General features: G+C 45.0%; 1 protein-coding gene across 5 annotated transcripts in view; it reads left to right on the forward strand.

The window, feature by feature from the left end:
- Positions 1 to 24,459, forward strand: part of LOC132875658 (ephrin type-B receptor 4a-like) — a 39,332-nt gene extending 14,873 nt beyond the window's left edge. The window contains exons 3-17 of one of the 5 annotated variants that reach the window (XM_060912597.1): positions 817 to 1,113; positions 1,698 to 2,088; positions 8,393 to 8,548; positions 12,455 to 12,784; positions 12,898 to 13,022; positions 13,971 to 14,142; positions 14,879 to 14,978; positions 17,683 to 17,747; positions 18,045 to 18,158; positions 18,554 to 18,801; positions 19,546 to 19,761; positions 19,863 to 20,012; positions 20,168 to 20,361; positions 20,999 to 21,151; positions 22,376 to 24,459. In XM_060912597.1, coding sequence (XP_060768580.1) covers positions 817 to 1,113; positions 1,698 to 2,088; positions 8,393 to 8,548; positions 12,455 to 12,784; positions 12,898 to 13,022; positions 13,971 to 14,142; positions 14,879 to 14,978; positions 17,683 to 17,747; positions 18,045 to 18,158; positions 18,554 to 18,801; positions 19,546 to 19,761; positions 19,863 to 20,012; positions 20,168 to 20,361; positions 20,999 to 21,151; positions 22,376 to 22,484 — 2,820 coding nt within the window. In that variant the 3' untranslated portion in view covers positions 22,485 to 24,459. The remainder of the gene's footprint in view (positions 1 to 816; positions 1,114 to 1,697; positions 2,089 to 8,392; positions 8,549 to 12,454; positions 12,785 to 12,897; positions 13,023 to 13,970; positions 14,143 to 14,878; positions 14,979 to 17,682; positions 17,748 to 18,044; positions 18,159 to 18,553; positions 18,802 to 19,545; positions 19,762 to 19,862; positions 20,013 to 20,167; positions 20,362 to 20,998; positions 21,152 to 22,375) is intronic. The other 4 variants (XM_060912599.1, XM_060912600.1, XM_060912598.1 and 1 more) reach the window with 4 other exon arrangements.
- Positions 24,460 to 26,104: the final 1,645 nt, after the last annotated feature.

The raw sequence follows: 26,104 nt of genomic DNA on the forward strand, positions 1-26,104 counted from the left end.
GCCAAGGTTTATGCAAACGTAGCGACGTAACTGACCTATACAGCGACGTAATGACGTATACAGCGATGTAACTGACGTATACAGCGACGTAATGACGTGTCTTCCCTTAGCACCGCGAGCTATGGAAAAGCAAACTGGTTCTCAGCTGGCTCGCGAGTTGAACGAGTTGTGAACCAGCACCAGCACTGGCCCCGAACCAGCCCTGGAACTGATTTGGTGGAAAAGAGGCATCAGTCTATAGTGGTGTAAAACCCTCCTGACTGTAGACAGTAACACTGGTGTTCCAGCAGCTTCCAGTTCATGGAAGGTCTGTGTCTTGGTGGTTCCTGGGTTGTTCCTGACAATCTGAGCCAGTTTCCTCTCAGCTGAGGGGGACAGTGTGGATCTTCTTCCAGCAAAATGGCTCCACCTCCCAATTACTTCGAATTATATGCAAGTGTTTGAACTGATGATGTTGGAAAGTGCAGTTGTTTAGAAATGGCTCCAAGAGATGTTCCTGAGTGTAAATCTCTGATCCTGTTTCTCTGATCTGCACTGAGCTCCTTGGACTTTCACATTTGTACTGTGTATTGGTCAGTCAAACAAACCCTTTTTATGTTGTACACAGAGAAACTTCCAGCTGTAGTCACTCATCACTAACAGGAAGTTAAGAGGGCTGGGCCTTGGAGAGTTAAAGACATTTTGGAACTTTCAGCAGATTAAAGTCATGGTTCGCATTCTCAAGGAGTCGTTTACTGTGGAGTTTTAAAGCACAAGCTTTAAATAATCTCTCTCTCTCTCTCTCTCTCTCTCTCTCTCTCCCCCCACCCCCTGGAGGAGGCGAGTGGTCTGTGGGAGGAAGTGAGTGGTCTGGATGAGGAGAACAACAGCGTGCGGACGTATCAGATCTGTCAGAGCGACGGCTCGGCGAGTCATTGGCTGCGCAGTAAGCTGATTGCACGTCGTGGGGCATCGCAGGTCTACGTGGAGCTGCGCTTCACCATGATCGAGTGCTCGTCTCGCAGCACGCACCACCGCTCCTGTAAGGAGACCTTCAACCTCTACTACTATCAGAGTGACACGGACGACGCCACGCCCACACACCCCGCCTGGATGGAGAACCCTTACGTCAAGGTACCTTGGCACACCTTGACCACGCCCACAATTTTTTTAAATTTGTGAATTAGCGCAGGTGTGCTCATGAACAGTCATTCGGTGAGTGTGAGCTCTGTGTCAGTGATGTGGAGTTTTGTGAGTCTCACAGATGCACTGTTAGGAACACCTTTAACCGTTAACCTGTGGGTGGAGATTATTTCTGATACGTTTACTGCAGCATTTAAACAGTACACCTTCTGATGTTTATTAATATCATCTGTTTGTATGACTATTTATTGATTGATTGTATTGATACCGAACTAGTACTGTTACCATTCCACCGTGCCAGGTACCGTACCGAGCCCAAAATTCTGGTTCCGAGCCAACCCTGTTTGTGCACTAGCTGTTTTTTGAGTGACAGAATCCTAAAGAATTGATCCTAAAAATGTATTTGTTAATATTTCTCATACCAGAATTATTTTTTTTGCCTTTTTTTGCTCCAGGATCTGATCGCTGATGTTTTCTTTCTGATATCTAATCCACTGTTTTGTGCCTGAGACTAATACTAGTCTAAATGTGTGTTCGTGTTACTCCTTACACACTTTAACCCTTGACCTTTGCAGGTGGACACGGTGGCAGCGGACTACCTGCTCCGCAAAGGAGGAGAGAAAAAGTTCAATGTGAAGACGCTGCGTCTGGGTCCTCTGAGCAAGCGTGGCTTTTATTTAGCGTTCCAGGCTCAGGGGGCGTGCATGGCCCTGCTCTCGGTGCGCGTCTTTTTCAAGAAGTGTCCTTCGCTCACACGCTCACTGTCCGTCTTCCCTGAGACAATCCCGCGCTCGCTGGTGCAGGAGGCTGTGGGCGAGTGTGTGAAAAACGCCGTTCTGCTCGGACCCAAAGCCAGACCGCCAAAGATGTTCTGCGCAGAGGACGGGCAGTGGGTGGATCAGCCGAGTAGCAGCTGCACGTGTTCGCCGGGGTACGAGACCGGCCCGGGGGAGCTCGAGTGCAGGGGTAAGACACTGTGTGTGTGTGTGTGTGTGTGTGTGTGTGTGTGTGTGTGAGAGAGAGAGAGAGAGAGAGTGAGCAGCATCATGTGATGAAAGGTGAGCTGCCGTGACATTTCAGGAGGATCAAGTCAGTTTGAACCGCACCAAATCAGCTTCATCCAATTAGCATAAAATTTGAATATATTTGAATTAAACTTGAGTTAACCAGACTGCAGTGCATCGTGGGATGACAGAGAGAAAGAGGGAGGAGGAGGAGTGACAGATAAGGAGAGAGAGGTGATGAAGAAAGAGGTGGAAGGAAGGAGAGGAGAAGGAGGGAAGACAGGAGACACAAAATGAAGGTGAAGGAAAGGACGAGGGAAGGGATGAGGGTGGAGGAGTGATGCCTAGAAAGAACACAGCGAGTGGAGGAGAGAGGGAGGAAAGCTGATTTTTATTATTTTATTTTTTAAATTGATGACAAGTTATACACACACACACACAGCACACCATCGCACTTTTGAGAATCCTGAGCCTTACTTATCTAGTGTGAACATTTTTATCTGCAATATCTTTTTTTACACCTCTGTGTGTATGTGTACACACACACACACACACACACACACACACACACACACTCGTTCTCCCACGAGAGTCCGTGTTGCAGGACTAACATAAATTTACACTGACAGCAGCTGCGACTTTCACACTGTTCAAGAGGAGAGAGAGAGAAGGAGGGAGAGAGAGAGAAGGAGGGAGAGAGAGAGAAGGAGGGAGAGAGAGAGAAGGAGGGAGAGAGAGAGAAGGAGGGAGAGAAGGAGGGAGAGAAGAAGGGAGGGAGAGAGAGAGGAGGGAGGGGGAGAGAGAAAGGGAGAGAGAGAGAAGGAGGGAGGGAGAGAAAGAAAGAGAGAAGGAAGGAGAGAGGAGGGAGAGAGAGAGGAGGGAGAGAGAAGGAGGGAGGGAGAGAAAGAGAGAGGAGGGAGAGAAGGAGAGAGGAGGGGGAGAGAGAGAGAGAGAGAGGAGGGGGAGAGAGAAGGAGGGAGGGAGAGAAAGAGAGAGAGGAGGGAGAGAGAGAAAGGGAGAGAAGGAGAGAGGAGGGAGAGAGAGAGAGGAGGGAGAGAGAGAAAGGGAGAGAAGGAGAGAGGAGGGAGAGAGAGAGAGAAGGAGAGAGAGAGGAAGAGAGAGAAGGAGGAAAAGAGAGAGAGAAAGAGATGAGACACAGAATATAGTGAATTAGGTGAAAAGGGGCTTTGAACCTGAATGGGACACTTTCTGAACAAGGGTGAAAAGAGAGCGAGTGAGAGAAAGGAGCAGAAGATGGAGTGAGAGGTTGGACAGAGGTCGAGTGACTAACAATGTCTGAGTCTCGGCAGGAACGAGAGCAAAGAACTGATAGAAAGCAGTGAAAAATGGGAGTGGAGGGAAAATGGAGAGAGAAGGAAAAAGGTTTCTGTGAATTTCATCATTTATTATATTACTGCAGGAAACGCGCGTGTGTGTGTGAGAGAGAGAAATATTTTCTATTTTGATGTTACAAAACGACTGTCTTGTCTAAATGAATCAAATGCAAATCAAAGAGGAAGGAAATAAAGAAATATGAGTTATGTGTCAAACGCAGTGCAGGTATGAATCAAATGCAAATTAACTACGAATCAAATAGGAAAGAAAGATGAATCAAATACGGTTCAAAAAGAATCAAATGTGAATCAAATATGAATCAGATACAAATTAAACTGGATGCAAAGAATGAAAGACGTGATTCAAATACAGTTCAGATATGAATCACACAGGGAAGAGAAGCAAGAAAAATGAATAAAAAACAAATCAATTACAGTTCAAACACGAATCAAATAAGAAGAAAGAAGGCTAATGGGTCAGATGAGATCATCACAGGATCAAACTCTGAGCTGTGTAAAGTACCACTGTTACTACACTCTGTGTGTGTGTGTGTGTGTGTGTGTGTGTGTGTGTGTGTGTGTGTGTGTGTGTGTGTGTGTGTGTGTGAGAGAGAGATGGGCAGTCTTCTTTGTGTTAAAAGTTTGTCATCTGCTATGCTAAATCGGAGCACCTGTTCTGTCTGTGCGAGTGAGACTCCTGGAACACACACACACACACACACACACACACACACACACACACGCGTGACTCCAGGCCACAGAGATGAAACAATAATGTCCAGCACAAAGGAACCCTAATGACTGGGACAATTAGGTGGGGGGGGCATGAAACTGCAGGCGAAGGTCGGTGGTGTGTCTCCCCCCCCATATCAGAGGTGAAAGGTCATATGGGTTGAGTGCCTTATAGAGCCATTTAATGGAGAAAGAGAGAGAGAGAAAAGGGGAGGAGAGAGGAGATTGTGAAAGGGTGTGGTGAGTACCTAATGTGTGTAATTAGCCACAAACACACACACACACTCTCTCTCTCTCTCTCTCTCTCTCTCTCTCTCTCTCTCTCTCGTGCACTGTAAGTTTGAAGCAGATACGCAGAACCTTTATTTTTAAATAAATTTCTGAGTGGATAGTATCTCCATTCTTGACTCTTGTATGCTGCATAAATGGGAATAAAATATATATTTTTGAGAGTTAAAATCGACTGCAAAGTTGTGATTGGTGCTGCCCCGCTGAGCCAGCCAGCCCTGAGCGCGCGACGTCACAGTGGTAACCGGTTTTAAGGCCGAGGCCTTTTACAGCTATAGACCAAAGTCATATAAATAAAAATTTATGGTGAAAGTAAGAAATAGCGTTACCGACTCGCTCAACTAAGACTGATTTGACTTCACTGATTGCGGGTTGACCCTCATTAAAACAGGATGGGTGTTATAACTTATGCAACATACTGTACATGTACATGCATGCATTTTCACTGATGAAACGTAAAAGGCTCATTAAATAATCAGATGAACTGAGACAATCACATTCTGAAGCAAATTAAATAATCTTATACCGCTAACTTAAACACACAATACAAGTTACATGGATTAATCTAAATGCAGGTAAACATGTTGGGTTTTTTTGTATCCAAATGAGAGTCGGAGCTTACCCGTCTGTGTTCTCGCTTCTTGAAAGCCGATCTTATGGCTGAGTGTTTTGAAACAATCTGACTTTCAGTTGTTCGTTCAGTTCTCCGTTCATTTGCTTCTTCCACATAAGGGTGAGATATTACTGCTGAGGCGAGCATATCCAGCGGAGAAATCAGACGGCTGCTTCATTCATTCTCCATTTTCTCCGTACTGAGTACTCCGTCATTACTGCTGGGCTCAGGCAATTACTAAAACACGGGACGGGACGGGACGTCACTGGTTTTAGCAACAACCGCTGGGAGGTCACTGCCCGAGCGATATGTTCTGTCCCGGGTTTTAGCAACAACCCTCAGCTCACACTCCGGGAGGACTGGTGCAACTGAACTTACTTTCCGTTTTTTAAGTAAATAAATAAAATAAATACTTTTTCTTTTCTTGTAGTTTTCTTTTCCTTTAATTGTTGGTACTGCACCCTCTTTCAATCCGGGCTTATAGCCAACACTCCTCAACAGATCAGAGGTCTCGTACAAGTCTTCAGTAAAATGTGCAGAGCAGAGGAGAGACCACTTCATAGCTACCTAACGTGTCCGTGAACTTCTCGCAAAACGCGTCCAAATCTTTGCAGTTTGAACATTCTTGGGCCGTGAATGCAACGTAAATCCACCTTCTGTCGTGTTACTGCACCGGCCAAAAACACATCTACATGGCATGGCGATAAATTAGCTCAAAATGGAGGATTGGAGTTGCAGTCAGCTCTGTGTTTTAGTCTAGCGGAAATGGCGATGAGACTGATAGACTTCCTGCTGTGATGTCACGGACGTCAAGGTCATTCACTCAGACCGCTACCTATATGAATCACTTTAATCATAAAAATTACTATATTAGATTTATTGTTAACGCTTAAAACTATTCCTGTGCCATTCTTGAGGTCTCAAGGCATTTATAAACGAAAGTGAGGCCATGGCTCTGCGTATCTGCTTTATGTCTATCTGCAGTTTGTTTGAGGCTGAAAGTAACTTGTAAAAAAGTCCTCATATTCATTATAGAAACCACACACACACACACACACACACACACACACATATATATGCACACACAAGTGGTTCTTTTAATCAGAGTGCTAATTCAGAGTGTATTTTGATTTGCTTGATTAACTCGTGTTAATCAAGACGAGAAAGAGACAGACAGCTGTAGAGAGACAGATGGACTGAGAGAGAGAGACAGAGAGAGGGAGACTGAGGACATGGAGACAGATGGAGGGACAAAGAGCAGCCGTTCCTGTCCAGGCTGTCGGGGCACTGAACACTGCTGCAGCTCTCACAGCTTCAGAACGCGGTCCAGAGTTTCCACTGTTGCACAATCACAGAACAGGAACACTGGGGGGGACAGACAGAGTGACAGACAGACTGAAAGGATGATGAAGTACACTCGTGTGTGTGTGTGTGTGTGTGTGTGTGTGTGTGTGTGGTGGAAAAGCCTGGTGCTGAGTGTCAGTACTATACCTCAACTCACTAATGACTCCACTGTGTTTAACACACACACACACACACACACACACACACACACACACACACACACACACAACCTCTTCCTGTTCACATACACACTCCCCCCACACACAATACAGACCAGACCCTGCTGCCCTGCTAATTATTCAGCTCCCCTTACATTGTCTCTTTGTGTGTGTGTGTGTGTGTGTGTGTGTGTGTGTGTCTTTTCTCTTTCAATAATATGAGAGTAAACTCAGTGTAGGGCCACATTCCCCACTCTCAGCTTCACTCTCTTCTACACTCACTCGGGTTCTCTCTCTCTCTCTCTCTCTCTCTGTCTCTCTCTCTCTCTCTGTGTCTGTCTCTGTCTCTCTCTCTCTCTGTGTCTGTCTCTGTCTCTCTCTCTCTCTCTCTCTCTGTGTCTGTCTCTCTCTCTCTCTGTGTCTGTCTGTCTCTCTCTGTCTCTCTCTCTCTCTCTCTCTCTCTCTCAAATGAAGGTAAATGTGCCACTTCAGTATGAGGCTCTATTACAGTGCAAACTCCATTACATGTGTGTGTGTGTGTGTGTGTGTGTGTGTGTGTGTGTGTGTGTGTGTGTGCGTGCACTGGTAACTCTGTTGTTATCTGATGTATGCTGTCTCTGTATCTCACCTCCATAATCGCTTTTATTCAGAGACGCATCACACACCACCAGCTTTTAATCAAATAAATATTTACCAGTGGAGCGACTCCAACTGAAAGTGTCTGAGAGAGAGAGAGAGAGAGAGAGAGATGGTTATTTATATTGGCTGGGAAAGGAAGAGTCTTGCTGAATTATAAAGGTGATGTCATGACCATCTGAGATTAGAGCTGACGCTGGGATTTTCCTCTCACACACTTGCGTGCGCACGCACACACACACACACTGTGTCAACATGTGTGTTCCTGTTCTCCCTTGATCACACCTCATTTTATTGGTGTGTGTGTGTGTGTGTGTGTTTAATGATAATGCTACACTAGAGGCAGTGGAAAAGCTTACTGTCTCTCAGACCCTGTGTTTTACTGAGTGATAAACACACACGTGTGCGCACACATACGCCAAAGCTTTATTGTGTAGCAAATATCTACACTTTCAGCTCCCGAGCCCCACCCTTCCTCTCAGATCAGCTCCCGAGCCCCGCCCTTCCTGTCAGATCAGCTCCCGAGCCCCGCCCTTCCTCTCAGATCAGCTCCCGAGCCCCACCCTTCCTCTTAGACATCTTCAGATCTCCTGAGTGTCCTGAGTCATCGAGTCGAGTGATTATGACTCTAAATCATAGATGAGGCTGTGTTTTGGGGCTCAGGAGGGTTTTGAGATGGGATTAGAGTGTAATTACTGTCTCACAGGACCGCTGTCTCCGGGGATTCTGTTTGTGGGAGTGGAGTAAAATCACACACTCCTGCTGTTCTCATCACCGCTGATATTCACTCAACAGCGATTAGTCACCTAGTAATAAAACACTGAGACCCTGTGTGTGTGTTTCAGGGTTTAATACACACTCGCAGTGGGGGCTATTAACTTTCCTTTTACCTGTTAGCAACATGCAGCAGACGACATGTCAGTACACAGAATGTGTGTGTGAGAGAGAGAACACGAGTAGATGAGACTGTACCAATGTCAAATTCATTGTGTTTACACGTCTAGACAATGATGAATGGATTCTTCACTTTTGTTTGTCTTTTTATAATGGTGTGTGTGTGTGTGTGTGTGTGTGCACGCACTTTGCAGACTGCATTGTAGAACTATTGGTAGTTGAAATGCACCAACATTTCTCTCTCTCTCTCTCTCTCTCTCTCTGCAGCGTGTCCTGCGGGTCACTTTAAGTTGAGTCCTGGTGCCGGTCCGTGTTCTCCGTGTCCCGAGTCAAGTCACACAGGAGAGATGGGAGCCGCTGCGTGTGTGTGTCGCCCGCAATACCACCGAGCTCCAACAGACACGCTGGACATGCCCTGTACCCGTGAGTGTCTCTCTCTCACACACACGCACAAAGGCACAAATGCGTGCACACACACACAAGATAGAATCACACAAAGGCAAACACAGACAGGCATTACAAAAGAAAGACACACAAAAGCACATACCACAGTTGGTTTCTTAGACAACACAAACATCACACCAACAAGCGCGCACACGCACGTGCAGACATTATATGCAGTCTTTTTTTTCAGTCAGATTTCACTTTTTCTTTTTTACCCAAGTGTATATTCTGTCTCTCTCTCTCTCGCTCTCTCTACTTTTCACATTCCTCCTTTTTCTTGTTCTTCTTTTCACCTGACTGTACCTCCTTCTCCTCCTCCTTTTGTGTTCCTTCTATCTCTCCTCTCCTGTCCCTCGCTCCACATTCCCCTCTCTTTCCTGCCTGGTGTTTCCTGCTTTGTGGTGCATGCTGGGTATTGTAGTGCGTCTCTGCTGGGGGCCACAGCACACTGACAGCTGATTGGACGAAAGTGTGTGATGTATGATTGGCTTTGAGTGAGTTCTCACTCTTGGGTTAACGGCTCACCTGTGGGCTGTATCCCAAATCTCACTCTCCAGCAGACACTAAATACCCAACATGACCCCATAATGATGCCCTGCAGTGTGTTGGTGTCGTCGCGCAGCCTGTGTGGTGGTGATACTGATCGTGTGCCCTGGATAGGGAATAAGGGGTGTAGTTTGAGACACGCCCACAGCACACTGTTGTTTATGTGGACTGTGTATTGAACAGGGCGTGTTCACATTAGTGTTTGCTTATTTTGATTTGTTTAGATCACATGAAGCGCGCGCACACACATACACACACACACACACTGATTGGATGATTTAGTTTTTGCTTTGTTTACTGTTTGATTAAACAGGGCGGTACAGTGGTGTAGTGGTTAGCGCTGTCACCTCACAGCAAGAAGGTCCGGGTTCGAGCCCCGTGGCCGGCGAGGGCCTTTCTGTGTGGAGTTTGCATGTTCTCCCCGTGTCTGCATGGGTTTCCTCTGGGTGCTCCGGTTTCCCCCACAGTCCAAAGACATGCAGATTCGGTACAATGGGGACACTGTAATTGGCGCAAGCTGTAGTGGTTTCCCAGCCATAATGGATCTACATATATAGATCTTGCTATGGCAAAGCTAATACAACCCCGATTCCAAAAAAGTTGGGACAAAGTACAAATTGTAAATAAAAACGGAATGCAATGATGTGGAAGTTTCAAAATTCCATATTTTATTCAGAATAGAACATAGATGACATATCAAATGTTTAAACTGAGAAAATGTATCATTTAAAGAGAAAAATTAGGTGATATTAAATTTCATGACAACAACACATCTCAAAAAAGTTGGGACAAGGCCATGTTTCCCACTGTGAGACATCCCCTTTTCTCTTTACAACAGTCTGTAAACGTCTGGGGACTGAGGAGACAAGTTGCTCAAGTTTAGGGATAGGAATGTTAACCCATTCTTGTCTAATGTAGGATTCTAGTTGCTCAGCTGTCTTAGGTCTTTTTTGTCGTATCTTCCATTTTATGATGCGCCAAATGTTTTCTATGGGTGAAAGATCTGGACTGCAGGCTGGCCAGTTCAGTACCCGGACCCTTCTTCTACGCAGCCATGATGCTGTAATTGATGCAGTATGTGGTTTGGCATTGTCATGTTGGAAAATGCAAGGTCTTCCCTGAAAGAGACGTCGTCTGGATGGGAGCATATGTTGCTCTAGAACCTGGATATACCTTTCAGCATTGATGGTGTCTTTCCAGATGTGTAAGCTGCCCATGCCACACACACTAATGCAACCCCATACCATCAGAGATGCAGGCTTCTGAACTGAGCGCTGATAACAACTCGGGTCGTCCTTCTCCTCTTTAGTCCGAATGACACGGCGTCCCTGATTTCCATAAAGAACTTCAAATTTTGATTCGTCTGACCACAGAACAGTTTTCCACTTTGCCACAGTCCATTTTAAATGAGCCTTGGCCCAGAGAAGACGTCTGCGCTTCTGGATCATGTTTAGATACGGCTTCTTCTTTGAACTATAGAGTTTTAGCTGGCGGCGGCGGATGGCACGGTGAATTGTGTTCACAGATGATGTTCTCTGGAAATATTCCTGAGCCCATTTTGTGATTTCCAATACAGAAGCATGCCTGTATGTGATGCACTGCCGTCTAAGGGCCCGAAGATCACGGGCACCCGGTATGGTTTTCCGGCCTTGACCCTTACGCACAGAGATTCTTCCAGATTCTCTGAATCTTTTGATGATATTATGCACTGTAGATGACGATATGTTCAAACTCTTTGCAATTTTACACTGTCGAACTCCTTTCTGATATTGCTCCACTATTTGTCGGCGCAGAATTAGGGGGATTGGTGATCCTCTTCCCATCTTTACTTCTGAGAGCCGCTGCCACTCCAAGATGCTCTTTTTATACCCAGTCATGTTAATGACCTATTGCCAATTGACCTAATGAGTTGCAATTTGGTCCTCCAGCTGTTCCTTTTTTGTACCTTTAACTTTTCCAGCCTCTTATTGCCCCTGTCCCAACTTTTTTGGAATCGGGGTTGTAAATCATAAAAAAAAAAAATCAAAAATCATTAGCAAATATGGGGGCGGCACGGTGGTGTAGTGGTTAGCGCTGTCGCCTCACAGCAAGAAGGTCCGGGTTCGAGTCCCGTGGCCGGCGAGGGCCTTTCTGTGCGGAGTTTGCATGTTCTCCCCGTGTCCGTGTGGGTTTCCTCCGGGTGCTCCGGTTTCCCCCACAGTCCAAAGACATGCAGGTTAGGTTAACTGGTGACTCTAAATTGAGCGTAGGTGTGAATGTGAGTGTGAATGGTTGTCTGTGTCTATGTGCAGCCCTGTGATGACCTGGCGACTTGTCCAGGGTGAACCCCGCCTTTCACCCGTAGTCAGCTGGGATAGGCTCCAGCTCGCCTGCGACCCTGTAGAACAGGATAAAGTGGCTACAGATAATGAGATGAGATGAGATTAGCAAATATGGTGCCTGTGAGTCGCGAGACAACAGTGGGTGGTTTCTGAATGTGTGAAGACTCACACACACACAGCACTAAAAGATATTTGGGTTTTTTTGTTGATACTAACCAGATTAGGATGCTCATTTATAATCACACACATGACTCTGTGTGTGTGTGTGTGTGTGTGTGTGTGTGTGTGTGTGTGTGTAGTTGTAATGAACCACAGTGTCCTGTAAAGAACCAGAATGAAGGTGAATCCACAGCTGATGCGAGTGTGTTCTGGGTGTGTATGACTGCGTGCACACTCAGGAGTGAGACACTGCTTTAGATTAATGATGAAATAAAAAGCCCGGCTCTTTGTGCTGAACTTTCTCACACATGTATTTTATTTATTTACTTTTTCAGATCGATGCGGTCCGGGCGTCGGCGTGGCTGTGTGTTGTTTGTAAAAGCACAGCACTGGATTTATTATTTAAAGTCCCGGGGAGTCGAGTGTAAAATATTTAACGTGTTTGTATTGTAACAACCAAGCGAGTGTGTGTTATTAAAAATCCAGCTAAGAGACGTGATGAGACTCGCCGCTCAGGCAGCAGAGGATGGGCTTGATCTGATAACTGTCACAGTGGGGGTGTGGCCTAATATGCTAATGAGCATGTTTGTTTGACAGCCTTTGGTGTGAGACTCCTAGCTTGTTGCAGATGATGAAAGATTTTGAGATTTGATGTCCGTTAATGCTCACTAGATTAGCTTTCATCCAGGGTAAAGGAGGTATCTGCCTTCTGATTGGTGCAGCTCACTACAGGTAGCCACGCCCACATTTTTTTAAACAGATGATAAATTTGGGCTACCTGTGGGGTTTTTTTTGGGGGGGGGGGGGAGGGGGTGAGTAAATCATCTTTACCTCTGTGTGTGTGTGTCTCCTCCCCCAGGCCCCCCCTCGCCCCCCCACAACCTCTTTCCTCAGATTAATGACACGTCAGTGACTCTGGAGTGGAGCGAGCCAGTGGACAGCGGCGGACGCTCGGACCTCTCCTACAGTGTCGAGTGTCGAGTGTGTGTGACGTCCTCGTGCTTGCCATGTGGCGACGGCGTGAGCTACAGACCCGCCCAGCGAGGCCTCACTGGACGCAGCGTCAGTGTCTGGGGGCTCCGCCCACACACTACCTACACTTTCACTGTCACCGCCCTCAACGGGGTTTCCCTGCTCAGCGGCCAGGGGCTGGCCTCAGAGAGCATCAACATCACCACAGGGCAGCACGGTGTGTGTGTGTGAGAATACTGAGTAGAGTACAACTCTATACTGAAATCTTTGCGTTAATGTTGAGTCTCTCTTTGTGTGTGTGTGTGTGTGTGTGTGTGTGTGTGTGTCTAGTTCCAGTGCTGGTCTCAGGGATCAGGCAGAGCACAGCGACGGAGTCCAGTCTGACATTACACTGGCCGATCCCAACACACACTCACTACAACATCCTACAGTATCAACTCCGCTACTGCGAGAAGGTCATACACACACACACACACACACAGATAATGTAATTTCCCCACTGTATTTGAGAAGCAGTGAGGTTATACTGACATTGTATAGGTCTGATTATCCACTGGAGCCCAGTCAGTTGCCATGCACAAAGTGTTGGCACCCCACTCCCTATCATAGGATTATCATTTATTTAAACATGTGTTGCTCCTATGCTTGTGCTTGTTGTATTGCATCTCCTGTAAATTCCACACAACTCCACAGTGCTCCGGGTGTGTGTGTGTGTGTGCCGTGCACGCCCACAGGGATGTGGGTGAAGGTGCGTTACATTAATGCATTCATTCTGTATCTGGCGTAGACTGTGTTTGTCTTTATATTTAACTGGGGGATGTGTGCACACACACTGGCTGGAGCAGAGATGGAGTGTGTTCTAGCTGTTCCAAAGTGTGAACTGTCAATCATTTGCCAAAACACACACACACACACGTACTGCCGAAGCTTTCACATTAGCAAAAACATGATAAAAATGATTACAAATAAATGCTCTGAAATGATCTGCATAATCTTGCGCTCTCTCTCTCTCTCTCTCTCTCTCTCTCACACACACACACACACACACACACACACACACGAGAAGCACTGTGTAAGATAAAAAAAGCAAATCTGCTTACTTTTTGTGGACAGTAAACGCGCTTCATTCTCTTCTTGTCTCATTCTCGCACTTTCTCCTTCCCCCGCTGGCGTTTTTTGTTTTTTTTCCTTCATTTCAGTCCTGTTAATCAGTGTGTTTTTTTTTTTTTTTTTTTGGCGTAGCTGTTGATAAAACTGAGCTGCCAGAGCAATTAACAAAATCAGACGGATTAGATAAACAGTGGGTAATTAAACGTCAAACAGGAACTTGAATGGAAATAAATACCAAGATGTTTCAACCGTGTGTATGTGTGTGTGTGTGTGTGTGTGTGTTTGCCTTTTAGCAGGAGCGCGGCACCGAGGAACACTCATGCCGCTATAAGGAGAGCGTCAGTAATCACGTGGTTCTGAGTGACCTCCGCAGAGCGACTCAGTACGAAGTGCAGATCCGAGCTCGGACGCCGTCGGGGTACAGCATCTTCAGCCAGGCCAAGTCCTTCAGAACACTGCCTGATGGTGAGACTCCGCCCAGAGCACTTCCTGTTCCTTTTAATAGATATGAGATATGATAGTCAGTTTAATAATAATGATCCTCACTACCACTTCTGATCAAACACCCTGACAAGCGCACGTTGTTTTTCTTGATCGTTCTTTAACGCGGTTAGCCAGCTCACGTAGCCGAATAACTTGCTAACTAGCATCAGCTGATCGGTTTTAGCTATAAACAGAACCACACATCATTTTTCCTGCAGACTTCTCCTGCAGGAGACATTCGAATTGAGATTTTTTTCGGTTCTGTACAAATCCAGTGGGACTCGACTGGCGTCCAGCAGTTTTGTCACGTACATGAGCTCTTATAAAACGTGCACAGGAAGGAGCAGAGGTCATTTACTGATTGTAGTGATTTGCACACTCATTAGCATGTTTGAGTTTAAGCTAGTTTAGGAAGGGTGTGTGTGTGTGTGTGTGGGGCTACTGTTTATCATTGGATAGGACAGGCCACGCCCACAATCAACAAACTGCCAGTCTCTTGCTAGTGTGTGTGTGTGTGTGTGTGTGTGTGTGTGTGTAACACTTGGTGGGACTCGGCTGATCGCTGATGCTTGTTTATCAGCGTGGCACTCCGTAGTTGTGTCTCAGGACTCTGACAATCGATTTCTTCCTCCCGCTGGAGCTGGACTGAAGGCAGCTCCTGAAGATGAAGGTTAAAATGTCTCCGTCACTTTTCTGACTCTCGTCCTCTTCCTCTCAGAAGACGTCTCCTCGTCCCCGCTGCTGGTCACCGGGATTCTGGTTGCCGTGGGGATGATCCTGCTCATCGTTGTCATCGGACTCGCCATCTACTGCATCCGGTAAGAAGGACTGACAGGAAGAGAGGGGGAGGGGGTGTGGCAGACAGATGGAGGAGGTGAACTTTAAGGAGAATTTGAAAGTAAAGTTGCTTATAATGCAGTTATAAGTCACTTATAAGGAAATGATAAAGCTGTGGTGAAAGACGAGCAGCGTGAAGAAGTGTGTGTAGTGTTAAAGACTTTTAAAGACTTCCTTCACTCGTCCATTTACATTTACATAGAGGAGCTCACACTCCCGGGGGGGTGGGGGTGGGGGGTGGAAGAGAGAGGGAGAGGTAAGCAGGGACAGGATGCAGCCGTCTCCACAGGCCAAGTCAGAACAATAGGAGTGACCCTGGGGACACACACACACACACACACACACACACACACACACACACAGGTTTCCACATATTTTCACACACCCTTAGAAAGCACAAAAAAGAAACAGATGTGTGTGCAAAGAATGTACTGTGCTCAGTTTATGAATATTAACACACCCAAATGAGTGTGAGCGCGCATGCACACACACAGCTCAAGAACATGTGTGCGTGCGCACACACACACACACACACACACAGGCAAGGAGCCTCCAGGCCAAGCTGGACCTACAGACAACACTGGGTGGGACAAAGCAGCTATTTTAGTACACAGAGAGAGAGGGGGAGACAGGGAGAAAGAGAGAGAGGGAAAGACAGACGGAAAGTGAGAGAGAGACAGACAGACAGGGAGAGACAGAGACAGACAGATGGAAAGAGAGAGAGAGACAGACACGGAGAGAGAGACAGGGAGGGAGACAGACAGGGAAAGAGAGAGAGACGGACAGATGGAGAGATAACTGATCTGTACTTTATGCTGTGGAATTATTTGTGCAGGTAACCTGAGACACAGCTGAGGTAGAGTGATAAAAGTGAGTGAAGAGAGAGGCAGAGGGAGGGAGAGGGGGATTGGGGTGGGGCGTGTACAACGAGTCTCACCGGCTTTCCGATTAAAACGTGATAACAGAAATAATAAATACAGTGGGGCAAAAAAGTATTTAGTCAGTCACCAATTGTGCAAGTTCTCCCACTTAAAAAGATGAGAGAGGCCTGTAATTTTCATCATAGGTACACTTCAACTATGAGAGACAGAATGAGGAAAAAAAATCCAGAAAATCACATTGTCTGATTTTTAAAGAATTTATTTGCAAATTATGGTGGAAAATAAGTATTTGGTCAATAACAAAAGTTCATCTCAATACTTTGTTATATACCCTTTGTTGGCAATGACAGAGATCAAACGTTTTCTGTAAGTCTTCACAAGGTTTTCACACACTGTTGCTGGTATTTTGGCCCATTCCTCCATGCAGATCTCCTCTAGAGCAGTGATGTTTTGGGGCTGTCACTGGGCAACACGGACTTTCAATTCCCTCCAAAGATTTTCTATGGGGTTGAGATCTGGAGACTGGCTCGGCCACTCCAGGACCTTGAAATGCTTCTTACAAAGCCACTCCTTCGTTGCCCGGGCGGTGTGTTTGGGATCATTGTCATGCTGAAAGACCCAGCCACGTTTCATCTTCAATGCCCTTGCTGATGGAAGGAGGTTTTCACTCAAAATCTCACGATACATGGCCCCATTCATTCTTTCCTTTACACGGATCAGTCGTCCTGGTCCCTTTGCAGAAAAACAGCCCCAAAGCATGATGTTTCCACCCCCATGCTTCACAGTAGGTATGGTGTTCTTTGGATGCAACTCAGCATTCTTTCTCCTCCAAACACGACAAGTTGAGTTTTTACCAAAAAGTTCTATTTTGGTTTCATCTGACCATATGCCATTCTCCCAATCCTCTTCTGGATCATCCAAATGCTCTCTAGTAAACTTCAGACGGGCCTGGACATGTACTGGCTTAAGCAGGGGGACACATCTGGCACTGCAGGATTTGAGTCCCTGGCGGCGTAGTGTGTTACTGATGGTAGCCTTTGTTACTTTGGTCCCAGCTCTCTGCAGGTCATTCACTAGGTCCCCCCGTGTGGTTCTGGGATTTTTGCTCACCGTTCTTGTGATCATTTTGACCCCACGGGGTGAGATCTTGCGTGGAGCCCCAGATCGAGGGAGATTATCAGTGGTCTTGTATGTCTTCCATTTTCTAATAATTGCTCCCACAGTTGATTTCTTCACACCAAGCTGCTTACCTATTGCAGATTCAGTCTTCCCAGCCTGGTGCAGGTCTACAATTTTGTTTCTGGTGTCTTTTGACAGCTCTTTGGTCTTGGCCATAGTGGAGTTTGGAGTGTGACTGTTTGAGGTTGTGGACAGGTGTCTTTTATACCGATAACGAGTTCAAACAGGTGCCATTAATACAGGTAACGAGTGGAGGACAGAGGAGTCTCTTAAAGAAGTTGTTACAGGTCTGTGAGAGCCAGAAATCTTGCTTGTTTGTAGGTGACCAAATACTTATTTTACAGAGGAATTTACCAATTAATTCATTAAAAATCCTACAATGTGATTTCCTGGATTCTTTCCCCCCATTCTGTCTCTCATAGTTGAAGTGTACCTATGATGAAAATTACAGGCCTCTCTCATCTTTTTAAGTGGGAGAACTTGCACAATTGGTGACTGACTAAATACTTTTTTGCTCCACTGTAACTTTAATATAGAACACACACAAATAATAAAACTCCGCTCAGAGTGAATACACCAGAGTAGATAGACGTGTGTGTGTGTGTGTGTGTGTGTGTCCCTGCAGCAAACAGAACCGTCTGAAGGATCCAGAACTCAGTGATAAAAATGGCCAGTACCTCATGGGCCAAGGTGAGAAAACACACACATACACTCTCCTTCTCTCTCTCTCTCTCTCTCTGTCTCTCTCTCCTTCTCTCTCTCTCTCTCTGGATGATGTATTTTATTTGTCCTTCACACTTAGATGGAATGTACAAACACCATTCTCTATCATTTCATTTCATCTCTCTCTCTCTCTCTCTCTCTCTGTGGTTCTTTTGTTCTCCTCTGTTCATTTCTCTCATTCTCGTCCCCCTCCTATGTTGATCTGGCCTATAATTTATTTTCTTTCCCTCCCCCCGGTTCTCCATCTCTCTGTCCGTCCCTCAGGAGTGAAGGTGTACATCGATCCGTTCACCTACGAGGACCCGAACGAGGCTGTGAGAGAGTTCGCTAAAGAGATCGACGTCTCCTGTGTGAAGATCGAGGAGGTGATCGGAGCAGGTGCGTGTCTGAGAAACGTGACACTCCGTATGGTCTGATCTTCATTTCCTACCAAAAACGGATCCAGTTTGTTAATCAGAACATGTGATTGGACCCCAAGGGCGGGGCTAATGTTACAGCTAAGGAATCTGTTTACACACTTGGTTCTTCCTGGTGTAAATTAATTGAAGAGGCACAGAGCGAAGGGGCGGGGCCAGGTTGACAGCTGCAAAGGGGCGGGGGTCACCAGGTTGACCAGTACATAAGAGCAAGGGGCGGGGCCAGGTTTGCTCCTACGTAGACCTAAAGGGTGAGTCAGCTGACATTTACAGAGAATCTAAGGGGCGGGGCCACTTTGGCAGAAAGCTTGGTGTCATCAAAGTTGATAAAGACTTATGGACGTGTGTGTTTTTCAGGCGAGTTTGGTGAGGTGTGTCGAGGCCGTCTCCGTGTTCCTGGTAAAAAGGAGAACTACGTGGCTATTAAGACTCTGAAGGGCGGCTACACCGATAAACAGAGGCGGGACTTCCTGTCTGAGGCTTCCATCATGGGCCAGTTCCACCATCCCAACATCATCCACCTGGAGGGCATCATCACCGCCAGCTGCCCCGTCATGATCATCACAGAGTTCATGGAGAACGGAGCCCTTGACTCCTTCCTCAGGGTGTGTGTGTGTGTGTGTGTGTGTGTGTGTGTGCGCCTGCCTTATAAATTATCTGTTCAATCTTTGTGAAGTTCTTTCTTCTTTCATTGTCACTGTGGATTTTCTGTTTGTCTGCTAAAGTATTTCTCAATCACTGATCCGGCGTTCCCGTTCCGCTGTGAGATAAACCCTCATTTCATTCCCACATTCCTCACACACACAGCTACTTGTGCTCTCATGACTAACGCTGGGCTTTGACTCAGCCCTGACCACTAGTTCTGAGGAACTGAGTTTGGCAAAAGCAGCTTTTACATGTCAGAACTCATCGTTAGCACTCGATCCTGAAACGCTCCGTTACTTTAGTGAAGAGTGATGGGAAAACCATCTGACACACACACACACACACGGGATTCATGTTTAACGAGCAATGAAGTAAATACTGTTGCTGGTAGTGATGTACAACACACACTTCTACTGTCATCATTAATGAGTCTTATATCAGCTGAACATCTCACACACACACACACACACACCACACACACACTTCATTTACTTGTATAAAGGACGCCAATTTAAAAAGCTTTATTGCTGATTTATAATCAGACGCCTGATCTAAATCCAAACCAAATGGAATTCTCTTTAATCCTAATTGCCTGATTCCGTCTCAATAGAATTATATTTTTAGAAAAAAAATTTTTTGTTGTTTTTTGATTTGTGCGCTCACACACACACACTCTTAATCTTTTTCTTTCTCTCTCCGTTCAGTTGAATGATGGTCAATTCACACCGATCCAGTTAGTGGGAATGCTGCGTGGAATAGCGAGCGGGATGAAGTATCTTTCGGAGATGAGCTACGTCCATCGGGATCTGGCAGCTCGGAATATTCTGGTCAACAGCAACCTGGTGTGTAAAGTGTCTGATTTTGGACTGAGCCGGTTCCTGCAGGAGAACTCCTCCGATCCCACGTACACCAGCTCACTGGTTAGTGCGCGTGCGCACACACACACACACGTCAGTCCTCCCTCCTGTGGTCTAGCCTCTGTTTCTGTCATGTTCATCCCTCTATCCTGTCGTTCATTCAGGGCGGTAAGATCCCCATTCGTTGGACGGCTCCGGAGGCCATCGCGTTCCGCAAATTCACCTCCGCCTCCGATGTGTGGAGCTACGGCATCGTCATGTGGGAGGTGATGTCGTTCGGAGAGAGACCCTACTGGGACATGAGCAACCAGGACGTAAGTGTGTGTGTGTGTGTGAGAGAGAGAGAGAGAGAATAAAGGTGTTAGTAGCGCTATTATTATTTCTATTTGTCTGTTTTGTGTAAATGTTGTTTTCTCTTCAAAATGCAATCATCCTAAAAGCCCCACCCACTTCTCTGTTATCCAATCAGGTTATCAATGCCATAGAGCAGGACTATCGTTTGCCACCGCCCCCTGAATGCCCCTCCCACCTCCATCAGCTGATGCTGGACTGCTGGCAGAAAGAGCGAACGGCTCGACCCAGATTCGCCAACATCGTCTCTGCCCTCGACAAGTTGATCCGAAACCCCGCCTCCCTCAAAATCACCGCCCATGATGGAGCAGGGTGAGGGTGTGTGTGTGTGTGTGTGTGTGTGTGAGTACATTGTCAGATGCCCTACAGTGGAATGTGGCAGTGAACACCATGCTTTTATTTTTCCCAGCATGCTCACCTGTCAATCAAGCTCCGAGTCCTTACTGTTATTTGTTCAGCCCCGCCTCTCCAGTCAATCACCTGCCAGTTATTCCTCCCATTTTTTCCTCAGTAAAGCCTCTTGTAGATTGAGTCCAGTCCTGATTTGCTGTCAGCATGTCCACCTGTCAGTCAGGGCTGTAAACACACCCCCTGCGGATCAGTTTATCCAGCTGTCAGTAAAGCCACCATGAGGCCCGGACACTCGGCCCGCCTCCAGGGCTGAGCTGTCAATCAACTGTCCATCTCCTTGTCTGATTGGCTGCAGATGAATACAGGCTACACCGGGATATTACATGCTCCGCATTCCTTTCTTTCTTTCTTTCTTTCTTTCTTTCTTTCTTTCTTTTCATTCTCATCATGTTTCCTCTGTCTTTTCTCTTAACTGAATTTAATTTTGTACATTACCAAAGCAATAATGGAACAGCAACAACAATAATATCTCTCTCTCTCTCTATCTCTCTCTCTCTCTCTCTCTCTCTCTCTCTCTCTCTCTCTCTCTCTCTCTCAGTCCGTCTCACCCTCTCCTGGACCAGCGCTCTGCTCTCTCCTCCTGCAGCTCGGTGGCTGAGTGGCTCAGGGCCATAAAGATGGAGCGCTATGAGGAGAGTTTCATCCAGGCGGGATACACATCCATCCCACTACTGACTCACATCAACACTGAGTGAGACACACACACACACACACACGGTTGTTCGTCACCATTTTAAAAATACTCCATCATAATAATAAAACAAGCCCTGTGATGACCTGGCGACTTGTCCAGGGTGAACCCCGCCTTTCGCCCGTAGTCAGCTGGGATAGGCTCCAGCTTGCCTGCAACCCTGTAGAACAGGATAAAGCGGCTACAGATAATGAGATGAGATAATAATAAAACACTAATACACAGGTGTAAGAGTCCTGGCTGCACAGTCCACACGAAAACCTATTAGAGATTCTTTTATCCAATTAAAACTGCACACGTGTTTTTTATTTTATTTTATTTTATTTTTTTATTTTAGTTGCTAATGTCGTCTTTAAAGTCACCGCTCCATCTCTATTAGATTAAAAAATAATGATTATTGATTAACTGATTGGAAGCAGCAGCATTTGATGTGATAATTTTGTAATTATTATAAAATATTTCCTCCATTCCATGTTTGTTTATTTATTTATTTTTAATTTTAAAAATTGTGTGTATATTATTCTCTCCACATTCACTGGATATGAGCAATCACACACTCTGATTGGCTACTCTACTACTCGGATATCAGCTCATATACTGTGAGTAGGGAAAAACAAAATGGCGGCTCGTGTTGCTGAACCAACCGAGGACAAAATAAAAACTCTACTCAAAAATAAAACCCAAAAAATAAAAAAAATAAAAAACCGATAAAATATGGAATAAAAGTATTTGATGGTAATTATTTTCAATAGTTATCACATTTTTCACAAATTGCTCCGGTCATTTTGCCGGTTTGTTTACATTCTAAGTGGAAATGATTTTGTTGGATGTTTTGTATGAAGTTTTTATTTATTGAATTTGCAAAAAATAAAAATGCTCTGTTTCTCACAATCCAGTGAATGTGGAGAGAATAAAACAGTTATTCCACTCAATCTTGTCGTAGATGGATTATAGACAACTCAGTGCTACGCGCCTCGTCAGCTATCAGCTCATGTACGACTCGATTTCAGGGAATAACTGTTAAAAATAAATAAGTAAATGTATATATGTTTGTTTTTAACATATTCTCACTTGGTGGATGTTTGTGTAATTTGCATAATATAATAATATTTTAATAATTAAATAAGCTAGCTAGATTTTATATATAGCTAATGAACTATAGTACTCACACCGTTTTTAATGAAATTTTAAATTTTTTGAAGTTTAAAGTCTCTTTTCCTCCAGGGATCTGTTGCGGTTGGGCGTGACTCTTGCTGGCCATCAGAAGAAAATCCTCTCCAGCATTCAAGCTCTTCGAATCCAAAATAAGGGACCCAACAACGTCCTGTACTGATTGACTGACACACACACTCTCACTCCTCTCTCTCTCTCTCTCTCTCTCTCTCTCTCTCTCACACACACACTCGTTTATAGACTCAGCTCTTCCTCTGACGTGGACCAATCAGGACCTTATTTGTCGTCCAATCAGGAGCTGTATCAGGACGTCAGAAAATGGCTTCCATGTGACGTTAAAACTTTAAGACTCTATGAAGCAAGTTGCACAATCGCCGTGGCAACAGTACGGCGTTTTAACGGAGAACGTCACGAAGGGTGGGAGGAGAAAAAAGTGCCATGTTTTTGGGCGGAGGACTTCCACGCCGCATTATGTTTTCAGAGTATTTTTCTAACAGAGTGTGATCTCAGCGAGAGACTTAACAAGGATTAAACAAGGAGGAACAGTGAGAACCGTGTTTAAGCCCTACCGGGACAGCGCCGGTTCTCCGCAGGGGCAATTCTGCTCTCTCTCTTCTTTCTTTACACACCTGACCCTCGGGGGATTTGATTTCTTTTCAGTATCTGCAGTGTGTGCTGTGAGAAATCACACACACCTGACATCACATCACACACCGTCTCCTAGGCAACCGTTTGATTCTGGTTTATTACTAATGCCTGAAATATAATCTGGTCACTCCGACTGTGTGTTACACGTTTTCACAAGCGTGCTGTTCGGATCACTTCCTTTCTCTGATCGGATTATTAATCCCAATTCTCTGGATACGGTAGTCAGTTATCCTGAGGTTTTACGCACACACACAGTGTTCGAATGTACTAAACAGTCATTTCTCATTGATGTAGCCCCGCCTCCTAAAGATCACATGACCATGTAGAGCGGTGGTTGTTTTTCTGTATTTTGTTTGTTAGTGTCCAGGCACCAGAGTCACCTCGGCTCAGACGTCTTCTCGGGGAGGAAAATTTAAGAAGTGAAATCTCTGTGGATCCAAAAAATCAGATCAGAAGAATCTGAATCCTGTTTTTAGGAAATAAATCTGTACTGATGGCGTCTGTGAGTTTATTTTACACACAACGGGGTCCTTGGCCTCTTTAAAGAGTTTTGAGAAGCGCTTTACAGCAGCAGCGATGCTAATCCGATAACAACCGTGATCAGTAGCAGAGTAAACATCAGGGTCAAATGAGTTAATAATTAGGATGAGATTTTATTTTATTTTTTACATGAACAGGGTTTTTTTTTTTTTTTTAAAGTTTATTCCCCACTTTCCAAGATGATTATGATGTATGAGTGCTTAAATCATAATCTAAGTGCTCTAATTACAGTAAATGAGTTAATGTTTTAAATGCAGCACGGAAACTCAAATGCGTTAATTAATAATAAATTAAGTTGGTAAATTGAACCAAATCCACTTTAAAAGTTAAAATTGTTTTTGCTTGTTTGTTATAATTTGATTATTTCACCAATTAGAAAACGTTTTCAAAACAATCTCACACTCAATTGCGTTTACTGGAAAAGCTCAAAATCACGATATTTAAATTACAGTTAATAAAATCAGCCCTGTGAGCAAGATGCAGTTCGTACAGGCACATTTTTACAGACATCCAGCTGCCACTGTTTTATTCCAGGTGTTCCACTCAGGTGTGTGTGAGAGAGAGAGTGAGAGAGCACTTGGTCATATTGTATTCAGGAGTAAAGATGAACAGCATCACACACACACACACACACACACTGTCTCTTCTCATAAACAGAACGTCTCTATTTAAAAATGGTTCCGCTTCAGTGACCTTTGACCCCAGGCGGGTTCCCGGTGTGGGTTTATGGGTCGGAGGAAGAGTCGGATCTTCACATTGGAGATCTGTAATAAACAAAAGCAGGGAGACTTATTATTATTGTTGTTATTATTGTTATAATAATTATGCCTTTGTTTTCCTTTGATGTATAGGAATATTCATTTTTATGTAAATTAGATTTAATTCCTCCTTCAGTGTAATCTGTGTTTCTGTCCCAACAATAAACCATTTACACTCTCTCTCTCACACACACATGCTCAAACACGCCCTCTCTCTCTCTCTCTCTCTCTCTCTCACTCTTTTCTGTTCCACTGTGGATAATTTTATAGTGAAGTAAATGTCTAGCGTGCTGCGCAAAATGCTAACCGATGTGTTAGCGCTAAATATTAGCAATGAGCGGGGAAAAAAATAATTCAGTAATGTTAATAACAATAACTTCAGCTAACATGTAATGAACAGGGACATGTGGGCGGAGCCAGAAATAGTGCAGCTTAATGATTGGTCAAACACAATTGCAGAAATACAAATATTTTCAGTTTAGTCAGTGTTTACAATTTTTTAATTTTGTTTGTCCTGTTGCCATGGTGATACAGGAGCCATGAAAATGTTCCTGCTTTCTGAGCTAACATTATTGTTTTGCTTTAGCAAACTTTAACTTGTGAATATTCATGAGCCTCTGGGAGTTGTTTGGTTGGGAAAAAAGTGGGAGGAGCCCAGTGGTCGCAAAGTTTAGGGGAATAAAAGGATCCGAAGCAGAGAACAGGAGGGTACGATTAAAAAGGCTGAAGCTCTTCACCGCGAACCACAGGCAAGAAAACTGGGTTTATCTGAGACCATTTCAAGGGGTTTGGGAGGAATTTCCAATTTATTGTCTCATCTCATCTCATTATCTGTAGCCGCTTTATCCTGTTCTACAGGGTCGCAGGCAAGCTGGAGCCTATCCCAGCTGACTACGGGCGAAAGGCGGGGTTCACCCTGGACAAGTCGCCAGGTCATCACAGGGCTACCACATAGACACAGACAACCATTCACACTCACATTCACACCTACGCTCAATTTAGAGTCACCAGTTAACCTAACCTGCATGTCTTTGGACTGTGGGGGAAACCGGAGCACCCGGAGGAAACCCACGCGGACACGGGGAGAACATGCAAACTCCACACAGAAAGGCCCTCGCCGGCCCCGGGGCTCGAACCCAGGACCTTCTTGCTGTGAGGCGACAGCGCTAACCACTACACCACCGTGCCGCCCATAATTTATTGTAAACAGCAGAATAGAGTCTGAAGTGATGGAAATCAATACTAAACATTTTAATAGAACTGCCACCCAGTAATGAATCAAAAAGAAATTTGACAATACAAAAATTTATATGTTTTTGATGTTTACAAAATCAAGTCACAGTTACAATACCTTGATTTTGTAAACAAAAAAAAATCATTTTTGTTTAATCAAATTTCTTTTTGATTCATTATTCAATTTCTGAACAGTCTGAGTGTTGATCGAATTCTAAAGCTTCTGTAAGAGTCTGAAGTGAGATCAGGTACTGAACCTGATCCAGGTGTTTATATGTTCTATCTTTCCCCTTTATCCTTCTTTTCTGTGAAAGGAGCTGCTCTGTTGCCTTTTGCACAAGTCTATTCACTTCAGATTAATTCAAATTAGGTGTGTGTGTGTATATACACTACTGTTCAAAAGTTTGGGGTCACCCAGACAATTTTGTGTTTTCCATGAAAAGTCACACTTTTATTTCCCACCATAAGTTGTAAAATGAATAGAAAATATAGTCGAGACATTTTTCTGGCCATTTTGAGCATTTAATCGACCCCACAAATGTGATGCTCCAGAAACTCAATCTGCTCAAAGGAAGGTCAGTTTTATAGCTTCTCTAAAGAG

The sequence above is a fragment of the Neoarius graeffei genome, chromosome 28, assembly GCF_027579695.1.
Source record: "Neoarius graeffei isolate fNeoGra1 chromosome 28, fNeoGra1.pri, whole genome shotgun sequence".
Classification (NCBI taxonomy): domain Eukaryota; kingdom Metazoa; phylum Chordata; class Actinopteri; order Siluriformes; family Ariidae; genus Neoarius; species Neoarius graeffei.